Consider the following 14857-nt stretch of genomic DNA (forward strand, 5'->3'; position numbering starts at 1 on the left):
GGTAGAGTGCTCGCCTTGAGCTGGAGAGCTGAGGGACAGCGCCTAGGCCCAGAGTTCAAGCCCAACGACCGACAAAAAAAAAAAAAATTATTTAACTTCAAATTCTCGTTTTTACTTGTTTTCAAAATGTCTATTTAAAACAATATTGGGAAAAGGTGGTCAAAACTTAGCTCAGTTGGCTTCCTTTGATAATAAATTTATTCTCCTAGAAAAGAATGTTACTGGAAAGAAGGCAGACATACAAAAGGTTTCAAAAAATTTTTTTAATCAACAAACACACTACAAATAACTACAACTGCTAAAAAATAAAGCCTAGTTGAAACTGAGATTCTTATCTCCAATCAAACAGCAAAAAGCCAGAAGTGAGATGTGGTTCATGTAATAGTGGGTTAGTTGGGAGTAAAAATTGCTTTGTCAGAGTGTAAGGCCATAAGTTTAAGCCCTAGTTCTGACGCAAAAATATCAGTTATTTGCCAGGCACCGGTGGCTCACACCTGTAATTCTAGCTACTTAGGAGACTGAGAGATGAGGATTGTGGTTCAAAGCCAGCCAGTGCAGGAAAGTCTATAAGACTCTTATCTCCAAAAAATCACCAGAAAACTGGAAGTGTTGTTGGGCTCAAGTGGTAGAGTGCTAACCTTGAGCTGAAGAGCTCAGGGACAGTGCCCAGGCCCAGAGTTCAAGCCCCACAACCAACAACTAAATAAATAAATAATTCAGTAATGTTAATAACTTTTTAACAAAAAAAAGCATGTATGTAGTTTTATTAAGGACTTATACATAAAATGCACATAGAATTGAGTCGAGTATATCTTATTAAATAAATGAAAAACTGCAAGTAAATGAAAAAAAAAAAGCCTAAATCTTTTCTCTCAGTCTTTCTATGGTAGTAAATATTGTGGATCTATTTAAGCATAGAGTTTTTACTAACTGTAGATTTTGTTTTGTTTTTCTTTTGGTAATTCTGGAGTTTGAGCTCAGTGCACCCAGTTTCTAGCACTCAAGTGACTGAGCTCTTCCTCCAGATCCACCTACTGTTTGGCTTTTGGTTATTCTTTGGTTAGAGTCTTGTACTTTTGCCATTGGCCAGCCTCAAGCTGAAATCCTTACTCCTTCTATGTATTTATTAGAATTACAGTCATAAATCACTATTTCCAAGTTTTGTCTAGGCTGGCCTTAAACTGTGATTTTATCAATCTCCTGAATAGCTGGAATTACAGACAAGTACCACTATTATTCAGTCAATTATCTTTTTTTTATAAAGTACTAGTGGAGTATTGAAAATGTAGTTTTAAAAATTGTATGTACCCATGTAATTGTAACTCCTCTGTACGGTATTTTCATAATAAAAAAAATTTTAAAATTGTATGTAGCCAGGCTCCAGTGGCTTATACCTGTAATCCTAGCTACTCAGGAGGCTGAGATCTGAGGATCACGGTTCAAAGCCAGTCTGGCCATGAAAGTCTCTGACACTCTATTTCCAATAAACCACCAGAAAAACGGAAGTGGTGCTGTGGCTCAAGTGGTAGAGCCCTAGCCTTGAACTGAAGAGCTGAGGGTTAGCACCCATGACTAACAAAAAAAATAAATTAATAAGATTATATGTAGCTAGACACCAGTGGCTCATGCCAGTAATCTTAACTACTCAGAAGGCTGAAATCTAATCACTGTGGCTGAAAATAGGCAGCAAAGTCCATGAGCCTCCTATCTCCAATTATGCACCAAAAAGCTGAAAGGCAGGCTGTGGCTTAAGTGGCAGAGCACTAGCATTGAGCAAAAAAAAACTCAGAGACCTGAGTTCAAGACCCAGGATTGACACATGTACTTGCACCTATGCACACACAATTACTTATTATGATTAGGCTGATTTTTAAACATTTATAATCAAGGATCTTTTAAAACATTTCATTAGAAATATCTGAATATATTCTACTAATCAAGGATATTTTTTTTGTTTGTGTTTTTTTGGGGGGGCGGGGGGGGGGGGGGGGAAGGTCTGGTCATGTGGCCTGAACTCTGGGCCTGGGCGCTGTCCCTCAGCTCTTCAGCTCAAGGCTAGTGCTCTACCACTTGAGCCACAGCGCCACTTCCGGCTTTTTTTCTTTTTGCTTATGTGGTGCTGGGGAATCGAACCCAGGGCCTCAGGCATGCAAGGCAAGCGCTCTACCACCTAGCCACCTTCCCAGCCCCTCATCTTTGAATTTTTTTAAATAAGTTCTTTATTGTGAAAATACTGTACAGAGGGATTACAATCACATGAGCAAGGTAATGAGTACATTTCTTATCAAGCATTGTTGCCTGGTCCTTTGTTTTTCCCCTACCATTGCTTCCCTCCATCTCCACAACTACCTTTTCCCACTCTACCCAATCAAGGAAAATTTTAAGTCAAATCTAGCAGCTTAATGTTCCTGACACTGACATTGAAACATTCCAACAAAATGGCTGGCCTTGGGTACCCCTCAACTACTGGAAAGGGCTGGGGAGGCACATGCACAAGCCATCAAGCAATCAGTGCAAAGCCCAGGGGAGAAGATAAGGGCAGAGCCCAATAAAAGAACTTCATTGAACTCCCCTCGGAGGCCACTCTCAGGATTGATAGCTTCACTACCTTCTTCCATGGCTTTCCTCCTATTTGCAAATAAAATTAATTTGGTTTATCCCTTTAAAAAAAGAAGAATGTTGATGTGTTTGGCTTATAATACCTATTTTAAAAGTGAATTTAAATTATTACTTCTCTTCTTTTCATATTATTAGACTTGAAGTATTCTTGCAATGGAATGTTCAAGTGTTTGATTCAGCATGGCGTTAAAGCCAATTAGACTACCAGGGCCAAAGAAAGAACAGAATTTAAAACTGAACACTTACTGAGTCATCTGTGGCAGAGGCTGGCCAACCCTCCCATAACTGATGTCGAACGGGTATACTTGTAAGGTCATATACATTTCTTTTTACCTGCAAAAAAGAAACAATGTAATAAGAACAGGGCTTCCAAATGAGTTATGATACTTTCAATTTATGTGTCATACAATGTATTTCCTATTTTCCTCTAGATTCAAAACAAGAATTTGGAACTAAAAAAACGCAAGTCTGAGAAATTTTGTAAAAATAAAATGAATCCAAATTTAAAAGAATTTCAATGAATGATAAAATAATAGTTCAATAAAAGGCTGAGAGTGGTAACACATCTGTCATCCCAGCTATGAAAGAAAGTAAATTGGAGGATCAAGGTTCAGTATGGTCCTGGGCAAAAAGGAGACCTTATCTCAAAAATAACCAAAACAAAAAGGACTGGGATTTTTGATCAAGCTGTAAAACTCCTGGCTACCAAGTATGAGGCACTGAGTTCAACCTTATCCAAAGTAAAACCAAAAGGAAAAAAAAAAATAAGAGAAAAGGAGGGGAAAAATAAAAAGGAAGAAAAATTGAGTAGACAGTTCACTTATAGATTAAGATACAATTATAAATGCTTTATTTTTAAAACTATAATAATTCCAACAAAAATAAATACACTTCTAACTCCCAAGTAAGAATAAAGTAGTTTATAGTTGGGGTGATAAAGGGTTGAAATTGTCTTTTTTAGTATTCACTTACTAAAGTAAGTATTCACTTACTAAAACAACATTGGCTATTTCTTTCATATAAAGCCAAATTAAAAACAATTTTAGGTCTGGGAAGGTAACTCAGTGGTAGAGTGCTTATTTTGCATGCATGAGGCCCTGGGTTCGATTCCCCAGCACCACATAAGCAGAAAAAACTGGAAGTGGCGCTGTGGCTCAAGTGATAGAGTGCTAGCCTTGAGCTGAAGAGCTCAAGCACCCAGGCCCAGAGTTCAGGCCCCACCAAAAAAAAAAAAAAAATCAACAGAGTATTTACTGCCACCAGAGCTATCTTTTAGTATAATATTTAAGTACTTAGAGTACAATAAATGCTATTAAAGATTTTTTAAACACATTTTCTCCAAAGCAATACTGTACCTTTCACTTTAAAATGAGAGGAAGAAAATGATCAGACTAAGGTGTTGGAAGGCTAAACTTTGTTGTCCAGTAATTAAGAAGTATCAAGTGTTGTAGGGCATACCTGTAATCACAGCTACTCAGGAGATTGAGACTGGAGGATGCCAAGTTAGAAGCCAGTTATTGGGACCACACCACTGCACCCCCGCCCCGCCCCCAAAAAAGACTAGGTATGTAGTTTAAATGACTGATTGCTTAGTATATCCAAAGCCCTAGGTTCAATCCCCAGTATGAAGTGCATGAATTAATATTTTTCTTCAGCTTTTTGTTCAGAACAGCCAACAAAATTCAATTATTCATTTACAATGAAAATAAATTAATAAATTGTAACAATGGATAATTATCGTCTTAACTAATTCGTCAAATTAGTTATAACATTATTATCCTACTCTAACAAATGGTGTTGGTGTTGAAATGTTCTGTATAAGTTCTATAATTAAGACTTCAATAAAATTATTCACATTCATACTTTAACAAGTAGCATTAGTTGCTGTTTTTTAAAATGCAGAAACCTTATTGGTATTGGTGATTCACATTAGTTACACTGCTACCCATTAGGCTGAGATCTGAGGATCATAGTTCGAAGCCAGCCCAAGTATGAGTCTATCTCAAATTAATTAGAAATATGGTAAACAAGATGTAGCTCAAGTGGTAGACCAAGAGAATTCAATCCCTGGTACCAAACAAACACACACACACACACACAGAAACACACACACACACACACACACACACACACACCTGAAGTATCAAATTATTCAATTACAGCATTTTGTTATAACATTACTCTTTATTATACATATCTAAATTATCCTTCCAATGAAATAGAGATATACATACACTAGAGAAAGGAATCAAAACATGGAATTCAATCTATTTTTATCTCTAATGTACAACTGTGGGGGGGGGGGGGAAAGGACTTAGTAAATGAAATCTGAGAAGCCTGGAATATGGCTTGATCCATTCAATTCAAAGAAAACAGCTTTTCTTCAAGAATTCTTATTAGCTGTCTGTCTGTCTGCCATGCAGTACTTTGTTTTATAGTTGCATCAAGTTCCATCATTACCATCATCAGTCATTGTCAAGGCAACAATTTAACCAAATGTAACTGGGCTTACCTCAAGTTAGTTGAGGCTATTCTGTTATGCTTAAACATTAGTGCTCTTAAGAAGAAAGATTTAAACACCTCAAAGAATTATATTAAAAAAGGAAAGGGAAAGCAGTTGGCCTCAAGGCAAAATCCAGTTATTTTTAGATTGCTTAGATACACCAAACTTCAACAACTATTTTGGAAAACCGAAAGAGAATAAAGATATCTCAGTATTGGTGTTTGATTACATAAAGATAACTTTCAAATGGAATTCTTTAGATTCTACTTTAATTTCAAAATACAACAGTATGGTATGAAATAAATAGTATTTTCTTCTTTCATTAACTTCTCTGTAACTGCATTGAACCAAATAACATTCCTCTGCTATTCTAAGCCTGAAAAGCATGTTCTGGCTATGGTGTTATGTTGGTATAAAGCACAATGCCAGACTGATGGGTCGAACAAAAGTGATCAAAGTTAGAGTAATGTTAGCCATTGCACAAGTATTTGGCTTCATTGTTCTTCCTAGAATGACATCTGTTAAGCAACTTGTCATAGAATAAACTGGTTAATGCAGAGAGAACTTGGCTGACAGAGTACCATATAAAGCATATTAGGCTAATGTTTGGTTGTTCCAATGCAAAGTCTAAATTCACTTAATCTCACAGTAACATGAGAATAAGTTAAAAGAATCTTGCATTAAACTGCAATCACTAAACAACCTAAATAAAAACAAATTGGTTTTTCAAAAATAATTTCATGTTTACCAATGCTGTAACCGTAAAAGATTCTAGAAACACAGTGACAACACACAAAAAAAATGATTTTAGTAATAGAGATATAAAAATTCCGTTATTTTTATTGATGAGCATATTTAACCTAAATTTTGAATCACAATGTTTTGTTAGCAGCTAAATATTAAAATCACACTATGAATTGCACTGTATATTGATCAATGGTTCTAGATTGACAGGAACTTTTTCCAGAATTAGCTCCCTCAACTGTTTTTCTAAGAGATAATTTAAATATTATCCATTGCTTCAGTGGGAAAATATTTTAAAAAATTATATTAACTTGAAAAGGCACAGCTTTAATATGGTACTACTTTGTTTCATTGTTACTTGTTTTTTATTGTTAAATAATATAAATTTGCATGTTGTAATTAATGTAAAAAGCTAAGCAATAATTTCTACTTCAAATACCTTATTTCTTCAATAAAGGACAATTTTGATGTTAACAGCAGTGGAAGGAAAAACATTTTATTATATTCAATATGGAATGTAAAAGTATATTCATAATATACTTATCTTCCACAAATTTTTCTTTTCATTTATTTAAATTTTGAGAAAGTTTTACTTTAAATCTCATCAGATTTTTTTAGGAGAACTATTTCTCAGGAAAAGTAACTGCTAAATCTAAATTTTAAGGCAACCTTAACTATTCAAATTGAAAAGAATCTAAGGCTAGTAGATAATATTGTAACATAATAAAAATTATTCCTTATGAGCTATATGTTGGTTGAGTTAAACTGTTTTAAAAAAGACTCAGAATTTAAAATGTCACCCATAGATTTGCTGATGACAGAAAGAAAAGTCACAAAGTCTGAATTGTTGTGGCATAAAGAAAGGTAGAGAACTAGATTTCTAATCCTAATTCAGCCTAGCTATTGCTCTCAACAGACTGGTGAAACTTTTCTAAAGTAAAACATGATCATATATAATTTCCAGAGTTATAAAAGTAGTTAATCTTAGCTGTAGGAAAGGAAGAACTAAATATATCCAAGACAAATGTATTAAAGAAAAGTAGAGCCAATAGACATTTTTTTTAAAAGAGGAAAGCTAAATAATTTCATGTAAAAAGGATTAAAATACAATTTAAGTAAACTTTTTCTTGGGTGGAAAAAAAGTCTTTATTTTTAGTATGCTTTTTAAAAAAGCTAATTAATGTTTTACCCTTATGAAATTTCATTTTAAAATAAAGCCCAAATAATAATTCCTTCAACCAAATGCTATTAATGAAGTTATAGTTTTGTTAGAATATTACTGTTTACATGTTACAGGTATAAAGGTTTATTAATTTATTCACCACTTTCTTATGTAATCTGGGTCATGATGCTTCACACATCATTTTAATATAGTAAAAAAATTATTGCCATGTGTTATAAGACATATTAATAAGCTCTCCAGTTTCTAAATTTTCTGCATTAAGATACTAAGGCACATTATATCCTTTACAAAAAGTAACCTGAAACTACAGCTACACAAATCTACCTCATCATTTCCTATCATTATTACATTAAAAAAAATCTCTGGTTAAATTTTAAATATAGCAAACAGTAAACTCCAAGAACTTCACACAATCTGGTAATATTTCTGGTTAAGAGTTTGCTAATTAACTGCATTGAACAAATAAGTATTTGTATGTCTGTGTTTAAATCAAATAAGGCATACAGACTGGACTTACTTTCAGTTACCTAGCAATCACTGGTGTTCTGAAAGGCTTGTGTAGATAGGAAACCAATCACTTCTGAATCAGAGTGGGTTTTGAACACATACTTCATATCTGATGCCATTTCTTTTCCTCTTTTTTTTTTAACATATTGTACATACATGGTAGTTGCACATGGATTTGTTTTACTAAGATGCAAGCTAAACCCTCCTAAAAATCCTTCTTGAACAAAAAGCACTTGAAACCGGATGGTGCAAGGGGAATAAGAAGGTGGCATCAGTAATCAAATGTTAATTAGCAAGCTTTTTTCCCTCCTTCCCCCAGGGCTACCCTGTGTTGGAGAATTCAAATCAGAAATCAATGTTCCAAGTGTTTAACTATTACTTCTTCTCATTAACCATTTAAAAGACTGGGCAATTTTCTCCTCATAAAAACAGTAACTCAAGACATTCCTTTTTCTCAAATACTATTCCTTCTAGAAAAACAATGAAAGCATGATGTTTCAAGAAAACTTTAAATTTGAAGTTGCTTTCCAGTTGGGATCTGAATTAGTTTTATTCTTTATTTTAAGAACATCATTGGTAGAAACTGAATTATTTATTTAAATAACATTAACTTTAGTTTTGTTCCACACTTTAAATGTTAAAGAAATTCAACAACTGCCAATTTAAGAGATTGATATAATGATGATAATAAAGCTAATCAGATACAGAATCTAGTTTAGATGAGTGTATTGTAAACAGACCAGCCACTGTGAAATAAAAAACAAACAACACATTTAACATTTTCATTAGAAACATGTTTATACCCTTTATTTTCTACAATACACATTTGATATGGTTTTCAGTGTTTGATAATATTTGAAGTGACAGAACTAGCAGTTAATTTGTTTCCAGTTAAAAGTCATGATTTTAAAATAAAAGGCAATTCCTAATGTGCTAAGAAAACATTAAACAAACAGAGTTGATGTCATTTTCACAAACTGCAAAGAGGCTAAATTTCAAGACCTTTCTTTTTTTTTTTTTTTAAAAAAAAAAGAGGTTTTAGAAAGATGTCAAATTGCAAAAGGTGAAATTACAATTTAAAAAACTGTCAATGATTTTGCTACAACAGCGGTCTTAAGGTGAGATACACAAGACCATCTCTGTCAGTATAAGATGAAGCTGTTATAAATACACATTCTGGGCCTGGCTACACTTGAGTGTGTTGAACATTCAGTGATCAAGCAAGCTGTATTGTAATCAGCCCTCCATGTGATTCTTCCCAATTCTGAAGTTTAAGAAGCACTGTTTTCAGACATGCAAACTAATATCAGCTCTTCGAAAGAGCCATGTCTCTGGTTAACTGATTCAAAAACTGAACTCTTTGTTTAAGGTGACAATTCCTTTTGAAAATTAATATAATCAATTATTTCTTATAGAAATTCTATAAATGGTGTAATTTTGTTTGGAAAATAATCTTAAGCTTTAGAAATTGAAGAGAGAAGTCATTTCCTCTTTACTTCAGTTTAACTGAACTTTCCTCTTTAGTTTAACTGAACTTTCTGGTAACTGAAAACTTGTATTAATCTTTAGTTTTTCTTTCTGTCTCAAACTTACGTATGATTGCTTTCTGGGCATGAAAGAAATATGGAAATTTTATTAGGACAGTAAGCGCTAAACTGATCTACTGGTCACACTAAATGAATTTTGAAGATACCTGTGCCTGTCAGCTTAATTGAAAGAATAGCCAAAACACTAGATAACTATTAATGAGCCACCTAAAAGACTTAACAGATTTTACTTATTTATTCATCCACTCATTCATTTATTTTTAAAAAAAATATTGCCAGGCGTCGGTGGCTCACCCCTATAATCCTATGTACTCAGGAGGCTGAGAGCTAAGGCTCACAGTTCAAAGCCAGCCCTGGCAGAAAAGTCCGTGAGACTCTTACCTCCAATAAACCGCCAGAAAACCGGAAGTGGTGCTGTGGCTCAAGAGGTAGAGTGCTCGCCTTGAGCTGAAGAGCTGAGGAATAGTGCCCAAGCCCAGAGATCAAACCCCATGACTGCTAAAAAAAAAAAAATACTGGGTACTATACCCAGGCCCTCAAGCTGGTTGGGGCAGCTCACTATAGCAACATTCCACTTCCATTTATTCACTTTTTTTCTTTTTTCTTTTGGTAACAGTCCTGGGGCTTGAACTCAGGATCTGAGATGCTGTTCCTGAGCATTTTTGCTCAAAGCTAATGCTTTACCCCTTGAGCCACAGCTGTACTTCTGTTTTTGTTTTGTTTTGTTTTGTGTTTTCCTGGTTAAGAGGAGCTAAGAGTATAGCAGCTTTCCTGTCTGGGCTGGCATCAAACCTCTATCCTTAGATCTCAATTTCCTGAATAGCTAGGATTACAGGTGTGAGCGACTGGTGCCCAGCCTATTCATTTACTTTTGACTGGCACAGAATATCTGAAACACAACACAAAGGAAAAAAGCCTGTTCTGGTCAAGGGTAAGAAAAGATTAATTCAGAGTCAGTAAAGACCTTGTTTTAACATTCCTCTGTTTACAGAAATAGCAAGGGAACAAAGTTTTCTCACTAACTAACAATATGGAAGCTATTTTTTTCTGCTTACAATGAATAAACAACAGTCACTTCGTAAATGCTAATAAATATCCCCCAATTAAAATCAAATAAACTTCTAGATGTCATTAGCTTGTGCCTGTAATCCTAGCTAGTCAGGAGGATCTGCCAATCAGAGCAGTAAAGTCCATGTTTTGTTTGTTTGTTTGTTTGTCCAGTCGTGGGGCCTGAACTCTGGGCCTGAGTGCTGTCCCTCAGCAATTCAGCTCAAGGCTAGCGCTCTACCACTTGAGCCACAACACTACTTCCAGATTTTTCTGCTTATGTGGTGCTGAGGAATCAAACCCAGGGCCTCATGCATGCAAGGCAAGCGCTCTACCACTGAGCCACCTTCCCAGCCCCGTCCATGAGATTATTATTTCCAAGTAACTACCAAAAAGCTGCAAGTAGAGCTATGGCTCAGTGATAGAGCACTAGCCCTACCAAAATGACAGCTCAGGAACAGCATCTAAGACCTAAGTTCAAGCCCCAAGACCAGCAAAAAAAAAAATCAAATAAACTAATCTCTCTGTAATTCCAGGAAGAAAAACACGAAGTCTAAAATAAAACCTACAGAGGCTGGGAAGGTGGCTCAATGGTAGAGCACTTGCCTTGCATGCATGAGGCCCTGGGTTTGATTCCTCAGCACCACATAAGCAAAAAGAAAAAAGCCGGAAGTGGCACTGTGGTTTAAGTGGTACAGTGCTAGCCTTGAGCTAAAGAGCTGAGGGGCAGTGCCCAGGCCCAGAGTTCAGACCCCACAACTGGACCCAAAAAATAAAAATAAAATATAAGTAAATAAATAATAAATAAAACCTACAAGTATTATAAGGGCATTTTAAAGAGTTTTACTTTAATCAACATTTATTTCAGAAAGTTCAATTTTAAATACTACTTTAAAGATTGATCACATATAGGCTGAAGATATGGTTCAGTGGTAGAACATATGATTTTAGCATGAACAAGTTAGGCTTCCAGAAACAATATAAAGAAAAAAATTCACATAACCAAGAAATGGCAGTAAGCTTTATAGCAGCTGGCACCTTACGGAAATTTTTGCTAACACTTAATATAGAAGAATACTTAGTAACTTTAAAAGTTATTGCACGATATTAAAGAAAAACTTAGGTCTGGGATAGAGCTCAGTGGTAGTGTTGCCTACCGTGCATGAAGCCATGGGTTTAATTCCTATGCATCATGGGATAATGATTCGTTTTAAATTTCTGTATAATCTATCTTTACTAAATTTCTAATACTTCTGTAATGAGATTTTAATTTTTTATTCTTATTCAAAGTAAAGAAATGCACTTGAATCCAAAACTGGGTTTTCATTTCAGCTGTGCCTCTAATTATCTCAGTAATGCCAAGTAAGAGAAAGAGAAGGAAAGAGAAAGGCAAAAGATAACTGAGCATATATTGAACATTTTTCATAAATCAGATTCTAGGTTTCCCAAAATCTTTTACATGTCTTATCTTCAGTTTACAAATATAGAAAGTAAGACTCAGATACTCTAAATAATTAGGTCAAGTCTATTCCAATTAGTAAATGATGAGATAATTTAATTTAGGTCTACAAAACTAAAGTGCACATTTTTTCATGACAAAACATATCTTAGCTTTCATTTACTCTCTGTAAAATAAAAGACTGTAATAAATTATCTTCAAAATTCCTTTCTACCTTATACTTACACATGAGAACAACCAAGTATGGGCCATGAAAGTAAATGATCTTTTATGCACTTACCAGGCAAAGAAGAGTAAATGCCGGCTGGCAACTTTGTATTCTTAAGTGCTATATAGGAAGCACAACTGCCAGAACAAACAGCAACTTACTGTTTCAACAACTGAATGCTGCCCTCAGAGTAAGAGAGCAGTTCTGAGAAAGATATGGCAAGGCTAAAAAATATATTTTTCTCCTCAAGGAAAATAAAACAAGGTAAAAAGAGAAGAGCACATTAGGATAGTAAGTAAACTTTATCATGTAAAAGTTAACAAAAGTATTTCCTCTTACAAACTTTAGGCAGTCTCTTTGAGTCTCCCATACCCATTGCTAATGTAAGGGTTTTGACTGGAATAGAAAACGAAGATATTTGTACTATCAGACTGCTACTTTTACTTAGCCAATACATAGTAAACCAAATCTGTCCTATCTTTATATTCCAATTTTCCTTCTCAACGGTTGGACACTCTTGCCAACTCCTCTATATGCTTTTCATTTTAGTCAAGTGAAATTCTTGTTATAAACAGATGTGTTTTATTTGCAAACCCTTAAGTTTGAAAATAAAACTACTATGTTCTTATTAAATGTCTTTAAATCTATTTTTTATAAAACTGCAATTCTTTTTTGTTTCACATGAGGTAAAACACACACTTATGCATCTGTACATATCCAAATTAAGCTAGTAAATATCATTGTCATTCACTTACTTGGTTAATGCCTAACATAGAAAGATAATGTAGTTTTAAACAACCCTAACCAGTTTTTGGTCTGATTTTTCAAGAGAATCACTTGAATAGCATATATCAAAAAATTTAAATGCTGACAATATTTTTCACAAAGAACCATCTTTATAGACTTCATATCCTTTCCTACTCTGGCAGCACCTAAATGATGCTCAAACATTACGCTTATGCTTGCTTTGCGGCTTTCCGTTGCTCATCCAGACCTTTGCTTTCTCTAAAATGTGAAAAAAAAAAGTGGTGGGAACCATTAGCATTGGAACCTCAGTCTATAATCAGGTTTCTCATAATTTTATCTATTCTTGTTAACAAAAAAATGCAAAAAACAAAGAACACAAAGGGACTTAGTGTTGGGGTCTGCCATGAATACTAAAGTGGCTTGGGGGTGTGGCTCATCAAGTGAAAATAAACCATTCAAGTCATCCACATCAAGAACAAAGTTTGGGAACAACCAAGCCAGTGTTTTCATTTGGGGCCCTGGAGTCAGGAGAGTTACATTTCCCTTCATTCTGTCTAACTTAGGAACTGGAGACAACTTACTGAAACTTTCCTTTAGGAAATAAAGTAAGTTGCACCAAAGAATAGTCCTAAAAGATATTTAAGCATGTGCCTTGTCTTTTTTTTTTTATTTTAACTTGTCACTTGCAAGAACAGATTTTAGCATTACTCTAAGAGATACATGGATGGGAGGACTGAGTGGCCATCTTAAGCAGCTGCCTCAGCTGACAGCACAGCTACAAGAGGCTAAACACCAAAACAACACACCTGCTTAATTTTAGGCAAGTGAGATAAGAGTTGGAAACTGGTTCCAAATGACAATTTAACTCTTATCAAGTGAGCTGACACTATGGACAAAAGTCTAATACTGTATAACAAACCTTAGGAATGATGTTGCCAATGTTCAGAAACTCCACAAAATTGACTTTTAACTAAGACTATTAAAATCCCAGCCCAAAGATTTCACTCTTAATACTGACTATAAAAACAGACATAGCTTATTTAGAAAGAAAATACCAAGAGTATCTTAGAATTCACATTTATATATGATTATAATCAGAAAAAATTAAGCACATGATTCATTAAATAAGCAGACCTAAATACACTGCCTAAACTCTGTTAAAAAATTACTCCTATTTATTCATTAACAAAGCTATTCCTTAGCTCATCCCTGCCATAACCTGCTCTATTCAAAACCATATGGGAAAGGACATTAAAAAACCGCCACAAACCATGGACTTCTGGTATTAGTGCAACACACAGCATACCCTTATTCATTATTCTACCTCCCTTGTTTAATCTATCATTAAGATTCAGTGACCCTACACTAAATTTAAAGCAGATCCTTCCTTCCTCCCATGCCTAAATTCACATACTTGTCTAGTTGGGGATGCCCTCAAGTATTAACAACTCTACGGGGTTTCTCTAATCTCAGCTCTGAACTATGTCATGCTATAGAACCAAGAAATTGCTGTTTTACATCTCTAACTATGGAGTCTTCAATAAAAAAGGACCATATAATTTACTTAATAAGATAAAGGAAGAAGAATTAAGACATAGTATTTTTTCACTGTATAAGGTAAAAGAATCACAAGAAGACACTGTCATATGCTGTGTATGCTGGGCTGTCTTAAAAAGACATAAGAGACATTACTTGAACTATATTCATCATAGCACTTAAGAGTTATAAATAACTGTCAGGTGTTGACTAGCTTAATAAATGGGGTATGAGAAAGGAAAAATTGTTGATTTAAATATAGTTAATAATCATGTTGGAAAAATGAGATTTCAATAAGAAAAAGTGTTTTAAAGACAAATTCCATTTTCTTTCTTTTTCTTTCTTTCTTTCTCTTTTTTTCTTTCCCTCCCTCCCTCCCTCCCTCCCTTCCTTCCTTCCTTGTGTGTATGTCTGCACCACTCATGAGGCTTGGACTTAGGACCTAGGCACTGGTCTTTAACGTTTTTATGTGTTTGTATGTTCAAGGCTAGAATTCTATCACTTGAGCCACAGATCCTCTTCTGGATTTTTGGTGTTTCAGTGGAGGTAAGAGTCTTACTGACTTTCCTGCTGGGGCTGGCTTAGAACAGCTATCCTCAGATCTCAGCTACCTGAGTAGCTAGAATTATAGGCATGAGCAACCAGCACTTCCACTTTCAATTAGATAGATAGATAGATAGATAGATAGATAGATAGATAGATAGATAGATAGATAGATAGATAGATAGATAGATAGATAGATGGAGGAAGAGAGAAG

At 34.7% G+C, this 14857-nt stretch overlaps 1 protein-coding gene across 1 annotated transcript in view; it reads right to left on the reverse strand.

The window, feature by feature from the left end:
* Window positions 1-14857, reverse strand: part of LOC105986065 (FAS-associated factor 1) — a 220438-nt gene that overhangs the window by 167941 nt on the left and 37640 nt on the right. The window contains exon 3 of the mRNA XM_013016802.1: window positions 2866-2952. Within this exon, the coding sequence (XP_012872256.1) occupies window positions 2866-2952 (87 nt within the window). The remainder of the gene's footprint in view (window positions 1-2865; window positions 2953-14857) is intronic.

The sequence above is a fragment of the Dipodomys ordii genome, unplaced genomic scaffold, assembly GCF_000151885.1.
Source record: "Dipodomys ordii isolate 6190 unplaced genomic scaffold, Dord_2.0 Scaffold33, whole genome shotgun sequence".
NCBI classification, from domain to species: Eukaryota; Metazoa; Chordata; class Mammalia; order Rodentia; family Heteromyidae; genus Dipodomys; species Dipodomys ordii.